General features: G+C 46.0%; 1 protein-coding gene across 1 annotated transcript in view; it reads left to right on the top strand.

Annotated features, from left to right (window-relative positions):
• Window positions 1-7,266, top strand: part of tmem91 (transmembrane protein 91) — a 17,166-nt gene extending 9,900 nt beyond the window's left edge. Inside the window, exons 2-3 of the mRNA XM_031795337.1 lie at window positions 2,232-2,381; window positions 7,008-7,266. Of these exons, the coding sequence (XP_031651197.1) occupies window positions 2,232-2,381; window positions 7,008-7,163 (306 nt within the window). The 3' untranslated portion in view covers window positions 7,164-7,266. The remainder of the gene's footprint in view (window positions 1-2,231; window positions 2,382-7,007) is intronic.
• Window positions 7,267-14,241: the final 6,975 nt, after the last annotated feature.

The following is a 14,241-nucleotide window of genomic DNA, read 5'->3' as shown; positions in this document are numbered from 1 at the left end:
GAGAGAGAGAGAGACGAGAGAGAGAGAGGGGGGGGGGGGGGGCGGGGGAGAGAGACGAGAGAGAGAGAGATGGAGAGAGAGGGAGGGGCGGAGAGAGAGAGAGAGAGGAGAGAGAGAGAGAGAGAGACAGCAGCACAATTAGACCCAACCAAATCATGAGAAAACAAAAAGATAACTACTTAACACATTGGAAAGAATTAACAAAAAAACAGAGCAAACTAGAATGCTATTTGGCCCTACACAGAGAGTACACAGTGGCAGAATACCTGACCACTGTGACTGACCCAAAATTAAGGAAAGCCTTGACTATGTACAGACTCAGTGAGCATAGCCTTGCTATTGAGAAAGGCCGCCGTAGGCAGACATGGCTCTCAAGAGAAGACAGGCTATGTGCTCACTGCCAACAAAATGAGGTGGAAACTGAGCTGCACTTCCTAACCTCCTGCCCAATGTATGACCATATTAGAGAGACATATTTCCCTCAGATTACACAGATCCACAAAGAATTCGAAAACAAATCCAATTTTGAAAAACTCCCATATCTACTGGGTGAAATTCCACAGTGTGCCATCACAGCAGCAAGATTTGTGACCTGTTGCCACGAGAAAAGGGCAACCAGTGAAGAACAAACACCATTGTAAATACAACCCATATTTATGCTTATTTATTTTATCTTTATGCTTATTTATTTTATCTTGTGTCCTTTAGCCATTTGTACATTGTTAGAACACTGTATATATATATAATATGACATTTGTAATGTCTTTACTGTTTTGAAACTTCTGTATGTGTAATGTTTACTGTTAATTTTTGTTGTTTTTCACTTTATATATTCACTTTGTATGTTGTCTACCTCACTTGCTTTGGCAATGTTAACACATGTTTCCCATGCCAATAAAGCCCTTGAATTGAATTGAATTGAGAGAGAGTGGGAGGGGAGGAGAGGGATGGTAGGAGAGTGAGAGAGAGACAGAGAGTGGGAGGGGAGGAGAGAGTGAGAGAGAGAGAATGGGAGGGGAGGCGAGAGAGACAGATTGTACATGCAGACCTTTTCTATAAAGGCATGAGTCACGCAGGCAGGAGAGGAGGCCTGAGGCAGGATAACCCCATTCAGTCACATTATCTTACAGGCACCAGCCAACCACACACATTGTTGTGGGAGAGGACATGAAAACAACGGAGAAGAAAATACACACTTCACCATTTCAGACAAATCAGTTGGTCTAGAGAAGTCCGAGCAGGTCAAAGAGTAAACGGTATTATTATTAATAATAATAATAATATTGATATTTATAGTGATTTCATGGATTATAATTTCAACAAAAAGTACAACTAATGGTGACTGCAGTGTTACAACAAGGCATTTCAATAGAGTGAGTTTGACTTAAGTATTTCGAATTGTAGCAGCCTGTTGTGTAAATATCTTCCCTTGTCATACAGTGGGCCCTGTTGTGTAAATATCTTCCCTTGTCATACAGTGGGCCCTGTTGTGTAAATATCTTCCCTTGTCATACAGTGGGCCCTGTTGTGTAAATATCTTCCCTTGTCATACAGTGGGCCCTGTTGTGTAAATATCTTCCCTTGTCATACAGTGGGCCCTGTTGTGTAAATATCTTCCCTTGTCATACAGTGGGCCCTGTTGTGTAAATATCTTCTCTTGTCATACAGTGGGCCCTGTTGTGTAAATATCTTCCCTTGTCATACAGTGGGCCCTGTTGTGTAAATATCTTCCCTTGTCATACAGTGGGCCCTGTTGTGTAAATATCTTCCCTTGTCATACAGTGGGCCCTGTTGTGTAAATATCTTCCCTTGTCATACAGTGGGCCCTGTTGTGTAAATATCTTCCCTTGTCATACAGTGGGCCCTGTTGTGTAAATATCTTCCCTTTTCATACAGTGGGCCCTGTTGTGTAAATATCTTCCCTTTTCATACAGTAGCCCTGTTGTGTAAATATCTTCCCTTTTCATACAGTGGGCCCTGTTGTGTAAATATCTTCCCTTTTCATACAGTAGCCCTGTTGTGTAAATATCTTCCCTTTTCATACAGTAGCCCTGTTGTGTGAAAACAGAGCAGTGTGTTGAGGACGGTGAGGGTGAACAATATTCTGATATATTATTGTCCTCTCTGACCCTGACACACTAATCCCCATCCTACAGATGAATTGTAATATCCCCCTGTGTGTCTGTGTTGTATTTCATAATATAATTCCGTGTATCTTCCTGTGGCCCCAGGACTCGTCCAGCGATGAAGATTTCAGTGATACGGACAGTGACAGTAACTTCCCCCTGATGATTCCTCAGGATTACCTGGGTATTGCCTTCTTCTCCATGCTCTGCTGTTTCTGGCCTCTAGGCATCGCTGCCTTCTACCTGTCTCAGAAGGTACAGTACTAACTTCACTGTGTACTAGTATATCGATGTATACATCGATAGAAACTAGAAAAAGGCTGTTACATCTGTGAATACTGCATTCTGACGCAGAGTAGAGGACATTACCATCCAGTCACCCAGAGACAGTGTTCAGAGTAGAGGACATTACCATCCAGTCACCCAGAGACAGTGTTCAGAGTAGAGGACATTACCATCCAGTCACCCAGAGACAGTGTTCAGACAGAGTAGAGGACATTACCATCCAGTCACCCAGAGACAGTGTTCAGACAGAGTAGAGGACATTACCATCCAGTCACCCAGAGACAGTGTTCAGAGTAGAGGACATTACCATCCAGTCACCCAGAGACAGTGTTCAGAGTAGAGGACATTACCATCCAGTCACCCTGAGACAGTGTCAGAGTAGAGGACATTACCATCCAGTCACCCTGAGACAGTGTCAGAGTAGAGGACATTACCATCCAGTCACCCAGAGACAGTGTTCAGACAGAGTAGAGGACATTACCATCCAGTCACCCAGGGACAATGTTCAGACAGAGTAGAGGACATTACCATCCAGTCACCCAGAGACAGTGTTCAGAGTAGAGGACATTACCATCCAGTCACCCTGAGTTCAGGCAGTTTTAACTAACCAATGAGCAGGGTGCTACACCCCACCTTGGCTTGGGCCTTTAACTAACCAATGAGCAGGGTGCTACACCCCACCTTGGCTTGGGCCTTTAACTAACCAATGAGCAGGGTGCTACACCCCACCTTGGCTTGGGCCTTTAACTAACCAATGAGCAGGGTGCTACACCCCACCTTGGCTTGGGCCTTTAACTAACCAATGAGCAGGGTGCTACACCCCACCTTGGCTTGGGCCTTTAACTAACCAATGAGCAGGGTGCTACACCCCACCTTGGCTTGGACCTTTAACTAACCAATGAGCAGGGTGCTACACCCCACCTTGGCTTGGGCCTTTAACTTTGAAGTGTTATTCACCATTAACGTGTGTGTGTGTATGTGTGTGTGTGTGTTAGAGCTAACCAGCAGCGAGGCTCAGGCAGTGCACCGATCAATGGCCTTCATTAGGCTTTCATTACACTCATAACAAGCAGCACATGGATTTCCAATAGTGTTGAGAGCATACCTGGAATGGAGGACCCCGGGGAAGGGCTCTGGATGGGGGAGGAGGGAGGGAGGAGGAGGGGGCTCTGGATGGGGGAGGAGGGAGGGAGGAGGAGGGGGGGGGGCTCTGGATGGGGGAAGAGGGAGGAGGAGGGAGGGGGGAAATTGATGGGGGAGGAGGGAGGAGTGGGGGCTCTGGATGGGGGAGGAGGGAGAGAGGAGGAGGGGGGGCTCTGGATGGGGTAGGAGGGAGGGAGGAGGAGGGGGGGCTCTGGATGGAGGGACGGGGAGGAGGAGGGGGGGCTCTGGATGGAGGGATGAGGGAGGAGGAGGGGCTCTGGATGGAGGGATGAGGGAGGAGGAGGAGGGGGGGCTCTGGATGGGGGATGAGGGAGGAGGAGGAGGGGGGGCTCTGGATGGGGGATGAGGGAGGAGGAGGAGGGGGGGCTCTGGATGGGGGATGAGGGAGGAGGAGGGGGGCTCTGGATGGGGGAGGAGGGAGGGCTCTGGATGGGGGATGAGGGAGGAGGAGGAGGGGGGGCTCTGGATGGGGGATGAGGGAGGAGGAGGAGGGGGGGGCTCTGGATGGGGGATGAGGGAGGAGGAGGGGGGCTCTGGATGGGGGAGGAGGGAGGGCTCTGGATGGGGATGAGGGAGGAGGAGGAGGGGGGGCTCTGGATGGAGGGATGGGGGAGGAGGAGGAGGGGGGGCTCTGGATGGGGGATGAGGGAGGAGGAAGAGGGGCTCTGGATGGGGGATGAGGGAGGAGGAAGAGGGGCTCTGGATGGGGGATGAGGGAGGAGGGGGGGCTCTGGATGGAGGGATGGGGGAGGAGGAGGAGGAGGAGGGGCTCTGGATGGGGGATGAGGGAGGAGGAGGAGGGGGGCTCTGGATGGGGGAGAAGGGAGGAGGAGGAGGGGGGCTCTGGATGGAGGGATGGGGGAGGAGGAGGATGAGGGGCTCTGGATGGAGGGATGGGGGAGGAGGAGGAGAAACAGAATGTGATGAATGAGCGATAAGCAGTGGGAGTGTCAGAGAGATTAATTCAGTGAACAGTCATCCTCCGTCCTGTTATCAGTGTCAGAGAGATGAATTCAGTGAACAGTCATCCTCCGTCCTGTTATCAGTGTCAGAGATTAATTCAGTGAACAGTCATCCTCCGTCCTGTTATCAGTGTCAGAGAGATGAATTCAGTGAACAGTCATCCTCCGTCCTGTTATCAGTGTCAGAGAGATGAATTCAGTGAACAGTCATCCTCCGTCCTGTTATCAGTGTCAGAGAGATGAATTCAGTGAACAGTCATCCTCCGTCCTGTTATCAGTGTCAGAGAGATGAATTCAGTGAACAGTCATCCTCCGTCCTGTTATCAGTGTCAGAGAGATGAATTCAGTGAACAGTCATCCTCCGTCCTGTTATCAGTGTCAGAGAGATGAATTCAGTGAACAGTCATCCTCCGTCCTGTTATCAGTCAGCTTATGTTGGTTCATTACAGGATATGACAAAATAAATGACCAAATATTATACATTTTTACATTTTGTAATTGTATAACAGTATGATTGAAAATTGAAAGACTGGAGGCAGGGAAAGAGGACAGAGAGACAGACAGAGAGAGAGACAGACAAACAGACAGAGAGACAGACAGACAGAGAAGGAGAGAGAGAGAGAGAGAGAGACAGACAGGGAAAGAGGACAGAGAGACAGACAGAGAGAGAGACAGACAGACATTACTTGACACATTGGAAAGAATTAACAAAAAAACAGAGCAAACTAGAATGCTATTTGGCCCTACACAGAGAGTACACAGCGGCAGAATACCTGACCACTGTGACTGACCCAAAATTAAGGAAAGCTTTGACTATGTACAGACTCAGTGAGCATAGCCTTGCTATTGAGAAAGGCCGCCGTAGGCAGACATGGCTCTCAAGAGAAGACAGGCTATGTGCTCACTACCCACAAAATGAGGTGGAAACTGAGCTGCACTTCCTAACCTCCTGCCCAATGTATGACCATATTAGAGAGACATATTTCCCTCAGATTACACAGATCCACAAATCCAATTTTGATAAACTCCCATATCTACTGGGTGAAATTCCACAGTGTGCCATCACAGCAGCAAGATGTGTGGCCTGTTGCCACGAGAAAAGGGCAACCAGTGAAGAACAAACACCATTGTAAATACAACCCATATTTATGCTTATTCATTTTATCTTGTGTCCTTTAACCATTTGTACATTGTTAAAACACTGTATATATATAATATGACATTTGTAATGTCTTTATTGTTTTGAAACTTCTGTGAGTGTAATGTTTACTGTTAATTTTTATTGTTTATTTCACTTTGTATATTATCTACCTCACTTGCTTTGGCAATGTTAACACATGTTTCCCAGAGACAGAGACAGAGAGAGAGAGAGAGAGAGACAGAGGGAGAGAGACAGACAGACAGACAGACAGACAGACAGACAGACAGACAGACAGAGGGAGAGACAGACAGACAGAGAGGAGAGGAGAGAGACAGACAGACAGAGAGGAGAGAGACAGACAGACAGAGAGGAGAGAGACAGACAGACAGAGAGGAGAGAGACAGACAGACAGACAGACAGACAGACAGACAGACAGACAGACAGACAGACAGACAGACAGACAGACAGACAGACAGACAGACAGACAGACAGAGGGAGAGACAGACAGACAGAGAGGAGAGGAGAGAGACAGACAGACAGAGAGGAGAGAGACAGACAGACAGACAGACAGACAGACAGACAGACAGACAGACAGACAGACAGACAGACAGACAGACAGACAGACAGACAGACAGACAGACAGACAGACAGACAGACAGACAGACAGAGGGAGAGACAGACAGACAGAGAGGAGAGGAGAGAGACAGACAGACAGAGAGGAGAGAGACAGACAGACAGACAGACAGACAGAGGGAGAGAGAGACAGACAGACAGACAGACAGACAGAGAGGAGAGAGACAGACAGACAGGAGAGAGACAGACAGACAGAGAGAAAGACAGACAGACAGAGAGAAGGAGAGAGAGCAAGAGGACAGAGAAAGCGGACAGTAAAAGGACAGACAGACAGACAGACAGACAGACAGACAGACAGACAGAGGGAGAGAGAGACAGACAGACAGAGAGGAGAGGAGAGAGACAGACAGACAGAGAGGAGACAGACAGACAGACAGACAGACAGACAGACAGACAGACAGACAGACAGACAGACAGACAGACAGACAGACAGACAGACAGACAGACAGACAGACAGACAGGACAGACAGACAGACAGACAGAGGGAGAGAGAGACAGACAGACAGACAGAGAGGAGACAGACAGACAGACAGACAGACAGACAGACAGACAGACAGACAGACAGACAGACAGACAGACAGACAGACAGACAGACAGACAGACAGACAGACAGACAGGGATACTGTACATGTTTTTCTCTTTTCTATTCTGACCATCTCTCTGTTCTCTGTCCCTCTCTTCTCTCTGTGTTTTCAGACCAACAAGGCATCGGCTCAGGGGGACATCCAGGGAGCGAGTACAGCGTCCCGCCAAGCCCTGTGGCTCTCTGTCCTCTCCATGGTGTTTGGGATCATCACGTACATCTGTGCTATCGCTGCTCTCATCTCCTATCTGTCTGGGAACCCACCGTAATCCCTGGCTGGAGACACACACACACAGTATATACACAGAATATACACACACACACAAATAGTATACACACAGTATATACACACACACACACACACACACAAATAGTATACACACACACACACAAATAGTATATACACAGTATATACACACAATATATACACACACACACAAATAGTATACACACACACACACACACACACACAAATACTATACACACAGTATATACACACAATATATACACACACACACAAATAGTATACACACAGTATATACACACAATATACACACACACACACACACACAAACAAATAGAACACACACACACAGTATATACATACTTTTATACAAGGGTGGCTCAAATCCTTGACGCTGATTGGTTAAAAGCGCAATCCAGCCAGTGTTTATTCCACAAGTTACCACTGACTAAATCTATGATGTTAAAATGTCTATTTACTCTGTTCCATCTGACTGCACAATTCACTGTCTCAGCAGACCAGCCAGGCAATTTATAAACTTGATCTCATATATAAAATGCATTTAAACTCAAGTGTTTTCACAATTCCTGACATTTAATCCTAGTAACAATTCCCTGTCTCAGGTCAGTTAGGACCACCACTTTATTTTAAGAATGTGAAATGTCTGAATAATAGTAGAGAGTGATTTATTTCAGCTTTTATTTCTTTCATCACATTCCTAGGGGTTCAGAAGTTTACATACACTCAATTAGTATTTGGTAGCATTGCCTTTAAATTGTTTAACTTGGGTCAAACGTTTCAGGTATCCTTCCACAAGCTTCCCACAATAAGTTGGGTGAATTTTGTCCCATTCCTCCTGACAGAGCTGGTGTAACTGAGTCAGTTTTGTTTTCCTCCTGACAGAGCTGGTGTAACTGAGTCAGTTTTGTTTTCCTCCTGACAGAGCTGGTGTAACTGAGTCAGGTTTGTTGACCTCCTGACAGAGCTGGTGTAACTGAGTCAGTTTTGTTGGCCTCCTTGCTCATACATGCTTTTTCAGTTCTGCCCACAAATATTCTTCGGATTGAGGTCAGGGCGTTGCGATGGCAACTCCAATACCTTGACTTTGTTGTCCTTAAGCCATTTTGCCACAACTTTGGAAGTATGCTTGGGGTCATTGCCCATTTGGAAGACCCATTTGCGACCAAGCTTTAACTGATGTCTTGAGATGTTGCTTCAATATATCCACATAATTTCCATTGCCTCATGATGCCATCTATTTTGTGAAGTGCACCAGTCCCTCCTGCAGCAAAGCACCCCCACAACATGATGCTGCCACCCCCACAACATGATGCTGCCACCCCCGTGCTTCACGGTTGGGATGGTGTTCTTCGGCTTGCAAGCCTCCCCCTTTTCACTCCAAACATAACGATGGCCATTATGGCCAAACAGTTCTATTTTTGTTTCATCAGACCAAATGACATTTCTCCCAAAAATATGGTATTTGTCCCCATGTGCAGTTGCAAACCGTAGTCTGGCTTTTTTATGGCGATTTTAGAGCAGTGGCTTCTTCCTTGCTGAGCGGCCTTTCAGGTTATGTCGATGTAGGACTCGTTTTACTGTGGATACAGTACCTTGCGAAAGTTCAAGTTAAAAAAGTTTGAAATATCCAATAAATGTCGTTCCACTTCATGATTGTGTCCCACTTGTTGTTGATTCTTCACAAAAAAATACAGTTTTATATCTTTATGTTTGAAGCCTGAAATGTGGCAAAAGGTCGCAAAGTTCAAGGGGGCCGAATACTTTCGCAAGGCATTGTATTGATACTTTTGTACCCGTTTCCTCCAGCATCTTCACAAGGTCCTTTGCTGTTGTTCTGGGATTGAAATGCACTTTTCGCACCAAAGTACGTTCATCTCTAGGAGACAGAACGAGTCTCTTTCATGAGAGGTATGGAGGCTGCGTGGTCCCATGGTGTTTATACTTGCGTAATATTGTTTGTACAGATGAACGTGGTACCTTCAGGCGTTTAGAAATTGGTCCCAAGGATGAACCAGACTTGTGGAGGTCTACAATTTATTTTCTGAGGTCTTGGCTGATTCCTTTAGATTTTCCCATGATGTCAAGCAAAGAGGCGCTGAGTTTGAAGGTAGGCCTTGAAATACATCCACAAGTACACCTCCAATTGACTCAAATGATGTCAATTAGCCTATCAGAAGCTTCTAAAGCCATGACATAATTTTCTGGAATTTTCCAAGAGGTTTAAAGCCACAGTCAATTTAGTGAATGTAAACTTCTGACCCACTGGAATTATGATACATTGAGCTGTAAGTGAAATAATATGTCTGTAAACAATTGTTGGAATAATTACTTGTGTCATGGACAACCAACTTGCCAAAATTATAGTTTGTTAACAATAAATTTGTGAATTATAAGTTAAATAATCTGTCGGTAAACAATTGTTGGACTAGTAGATGTCCTAAACGACTTGCCAAAACTATAGTTTGTTATCAAGAAATGTGTGGAGTGGTTGAAAAACGAGTTTTAATGACTCCAACCTAAGTGTATGTAAACTTCCGACTTCAACTGTAGTTTTTAACAGTGGAGATTTGTATAAACCTTGCTGTCTGTCTCGCCGACATTTACATTGTTTCAAAATGTTAATTAGATCGCCAGCTGTCTCATGATAATGTGTATGGGTCGGGAGTTGGGACGAGACAGACAGGCAGGCAGCCGGAATCAGCTGGCATCATTTTTATGGATATATACAAAAAAAATGTAAATTGAAAAAATGTTCAAATGAAACAGAACATGAAATGAAGTGCAGCTAGTTTACAGTCTTTCCAGCTTCAGTTTGAAGTGATTGTGTTAGCTGTGTTGTTGGCTAGCTCCTCTGAACAACAGTGTCCTGAAGAGTTTTCTACGTTTTCTAGCTTTTTCTAAAAAGCTACTTTGTTGTTATTCTGGCTGCACTTGGACAAACCCAGTTTGACGTGACTGTAAGTTCGTCGTAGTTGGCTAGTTAGCAAGCAACAAGTAAGCAAGGGATAAGAACATTACCAGCCATTCTGGCAATGGAACATTTATAACAGACAACTGGGTCGTGTCCATTGATACAGAACATAAAGACTGAACGACTGGGTCGTGTCCATTGATACAGAACAAAAAGACTGAACGACTGGGTCGTGTCCATAGATACAGAACAAAAAGACTGAACGACTGGGTCGTGTCCATTGATACAGAACAAAAAGACTGAACGACTGGGTCGTGTCCATTGATACAGAACAAAAAGACTGAACGACTGGGTCGTGTCCATTGATACAGAACAAAAAGACTGACAGGGTCGCGTCTCGGCAACCGAACTGATAGAATGAACGACCAGCCGGATTAGGGAGCAACCATAGATTTGTATCGGGACTATATCTTGTGGAAGGATGAAATAGTATGAATAAATTAATCAAAATAATATGTTTAATATAATATAAATATACAGTCAAAATGTTGGACTTCTCATTCAAGGGTTTTTCCTTATTTTCTACTATTTTCTACATTGTAGAATAACTGTGAAGACATCAAAACTATTAAATAACACATATGGAATCATGTAGTAACCAAAAAAAGTGTTAAACAAATACAAATTTAATTGAGATTATTCAAAGTAGCCATCCTTTGCCTTGATGACAGCTTTGCACATTCTTGGCATTCTCTCAACCAGCTTCACCTGGAATGCTTTTCCAACAGTCTCCAACAGGAGTTCCCACATATGCTGAGCACTTGTTGGCTGCTTTTCCTTCACTCTGCAGTCCAACTCATCCCAAACCATCTCAATTGGGTTGAGGTCGGGTGATTGTGGAGGTCGGGTCATCTGATGTTACAATCCATCACTCTCCTTTTTGGTCGAATAGCCCTTACACAGCCTGGAGTTGTGTTTTGGGTCATTGTCCTGTTGAAAACAAAGGATAGTCCCACTAAGCCCAAACCAGATGTGATGGCATATCACTGTAGAATGCTGTGGTAGCCATGCTGGTTAAATGTGCCTTGAATTCTAAATATAAATCAGACTGTGTCACCAGCAAAGCACCCCCACACCTCCTCCTCCATGCTTCACGGTGGGAACCACACATGCAGAGATCACCCATTCACCTACTCTGCATCTCACAAAGACATGGGGGTTGGAACCAAAAATATCAAATTTGGACTCTTCAGGCCAAAGGACAGATTTCCACCCCTCTAATGTCCATTGCTTGTGTTTCTTGGCCAAAGCAAGTCTCTTCTTATTGGTGTCCTTTAGTAGTGGTTTGTTTGCAGCAATTCGACCAAAGGCCTGATTCACACAGTCTCCTCTGAACAGTTGATGTTGAGATGTGTATGTTATTTGAACTCTGTGAAGCATTTATTTGGGCTGCAATCTGAGGTGCAGTTAACTCTAGTGAACTTATCCTCTGCAGCAGAGGTAACTCTGGGTCTTCCTTTCCTGTGTCGGTCCTCATGAGAGACAGTTTCATCATAGCGCTTGATTGTTTTTGAAATTTTCCAGATTCACTGACCTTCATGTCTTAAAGTAACGATTGACTGTTCTTGCCATAATTATGGACTTGGTCTTTTACCAAACATGGATATCTTCTGTACACCACCCCTACCTTGTCACAACAGATTGGCTCAAATGCATTAAGGAATGAAATTGCACAAATGAACTTTTAACAAGGCACACCTGTTAATTGAAATACATTCCAGGTGACTATCTCATGAAGCTGGTTGAGAGAAAGCCAAGAGTATGCAGAGCTGTCATCAAGGCAAAGGATGGCTACTTTAAAGAATCTCAACTATAAAATATATTATATTAACACTCCTTTGGTTACGACATGATTCCATAGTTTTGACGTCTTCACTATTATTCTACAATGTAGAAAATACAACAAAAAATAAAGGTAAAAGCCCTTGAATGAGAAGGTGTGTCCAAACATTTGACTGGTACTGTATATACTGAACCCCCCCCCCCCCCCCCCGCCTGGATTTATGTTGAAGATCAGTCACCCTCTGACCTTAGCATGAAGGAGCAATCATCGACATGATGACTGAGGAACCATCACATGATGTAAAGGATATTCATCACAGAAAGGTACAATACACTACACGTCTGTTCACGAGACATTACAAGGACATGGGGATATACTCTAGACTAGACTGTCAATGGACCTCTTCTGTGGTCCTCTTGAGTGGGACACCCTGGGAGTGACCCGACAGGGATGACGGAGTCCTGGGACGGCCTGGGAGTGACCCGACAGGGATGACGGAGTCCTGGGACGGCCTGGGAGTGACCCGACAGGGATGACGGAGTCCTGTGATGGCCTGGGAATGACCCGACAGGGATGACTGAGTCCTGTGATGGCCTGGGAGTGACCCGACAGGGATGACAGAGTCCTGGGACGGCCTGGGAGTGACCCGACCGGGATGACAGGTCTGTGTGAAGGCCGTGAACATGAAGGGGAGGTAGTAGGAATTCTAATGGTCCTGACTGACTGTAGGGGACAAGACAGGAGCAGGATAGGTCCTGACTGACTGTAGGGGACAAGACAGGAGCAAGATAGGTTTGGGTGATTGATAGGATTGGGTGTAGATTGAGAGAGGGGTGTAGAGAGGCCTGTAGAGGGGTGTAGAGAGGGAGAGAGGGGTGTAGAGAGGGTGAAGGGGTGTAGAGAGGGAGAGAGGGCTGTAGAGAGGGGTGTAGAGAGGGAGAGAAAGGGCTAGACCCTGCTGCCTGCGTGGCAGTGATGACTCATTCCATTAAGAGAAGCTACTCCAGCAGGACACTGTCCGCTCCCCGCTCCCCAAATATAGACCGGCTATTCTCTCCTCCGTATGCAGCCACTTTGGGGGATTGCCATGCACCTACGAGACTCTCTCTCTCTCCTAGACAGGATGGGAATGTTTAAACAACCATCATAACATGAAGCAATTCTTCTATGATAAATCGACGACGGCCATATTCAGCCGATGTCACTATTTGTCCCCTTCAGAAAGCTGAAGGGTACATACAGTTTGTTACAAACCACAACACGATGTCACAGCAGCCTGGTATGTTCTCCGTGGACAATCTAATCTACACAGTGAGACGGGAGTGACTGGGCACAGCCTTCTTGTATACTAACTCAATGCCAAGCACGCATCCTTTCCTTCTACACTTAAACAGGTAGACTCAGCGATATGACGTAGATGCAGAAAGTAAACAGCGAGTCCGATTTCCACAACAACAAGAACCTTGAAGTGCGAGTCTCAACTTCTCAGGACGTTTTGGTCCCGTGGCTAACACGTTGTTATAATGTATGAAGCAAACCATTGAACAGATACTGTCTGACAAGTAATTGGAGCTTCGCAATTTTTTGTTCAACTGCTGATCGTGACTACGTCATTTTGCGGAGTCAACCTTCAAAAGTCAACCTGCATGGTGAATTAGCACTTTGACATGTTTCCCTTGTTAAGTGCTTCAATGGCCCTTCTCTGTCTGGAATGATCCTAACAATGACAAGATGTCTAGCCACTTCAGTGCTCAGTTCTTCAGGAGCTCAGTGTGCCATAAAGACAGACTAAACACACGGACATTTTCTAATTACATATCTAGGTTTTACAGATCAAGTGGGTCACCGGTTGTTTCTTTCGAATGAATGGAATGGTTTTTTTCTGACTACTTTTTTCCCCCTACTGACGAGGTCCGTCGAACCGCTACTGACGAGGTCCATCGAACCGCTACTGACGAGGTCTGTCGAACCGCTACTGACGAGGTCCGTCGACGCGATACTGACGAGGTCCGTCGACACGATACTGACGAGGCCCGACGACGCGATACTGACGAGGTCCGACGACGCGCTACTGACGAGGTCCGACGACGCGCTACTGACGAGGTCTGTCGATGCGCTACTGACGAGGTGCTACTGACGAGGTCCGTCGAACCGCTACTGACGAGGTCCGTCGAACCGCTACTGACGAGGTCCGTCGAACCGCTACTGACGAGGTCTGTCGACGCGCTACTGACGAGGTGCTACTGACGAGGTCTGACGACGCGCTACTGACGAGGTCTGTCGAACCGCTACTGACGAGGTCTGTCGAACCGCTACTGACGAGGTCGG

The sequence above is a fragment of the Oncorhynchus kisutch genome, linkage group LG18 (genome assembly GCF_002021735.2).
Source record: "Oncorhynchus kisutch isolate 150728-3 linkage group LG18, Okis_V2, whole genome shotgun sequence".
NCBI lineage: Eukaryota > Metazoa > Chordata > Actinopteri > Salmoniformes > Salmonidae > Oncorhynchus > Oncorhynchus kisutch.
Note: the sequence above shows the minus strand (reverse complement) of the source record. Positions and strands in the feature narration are given on the sequence as shown.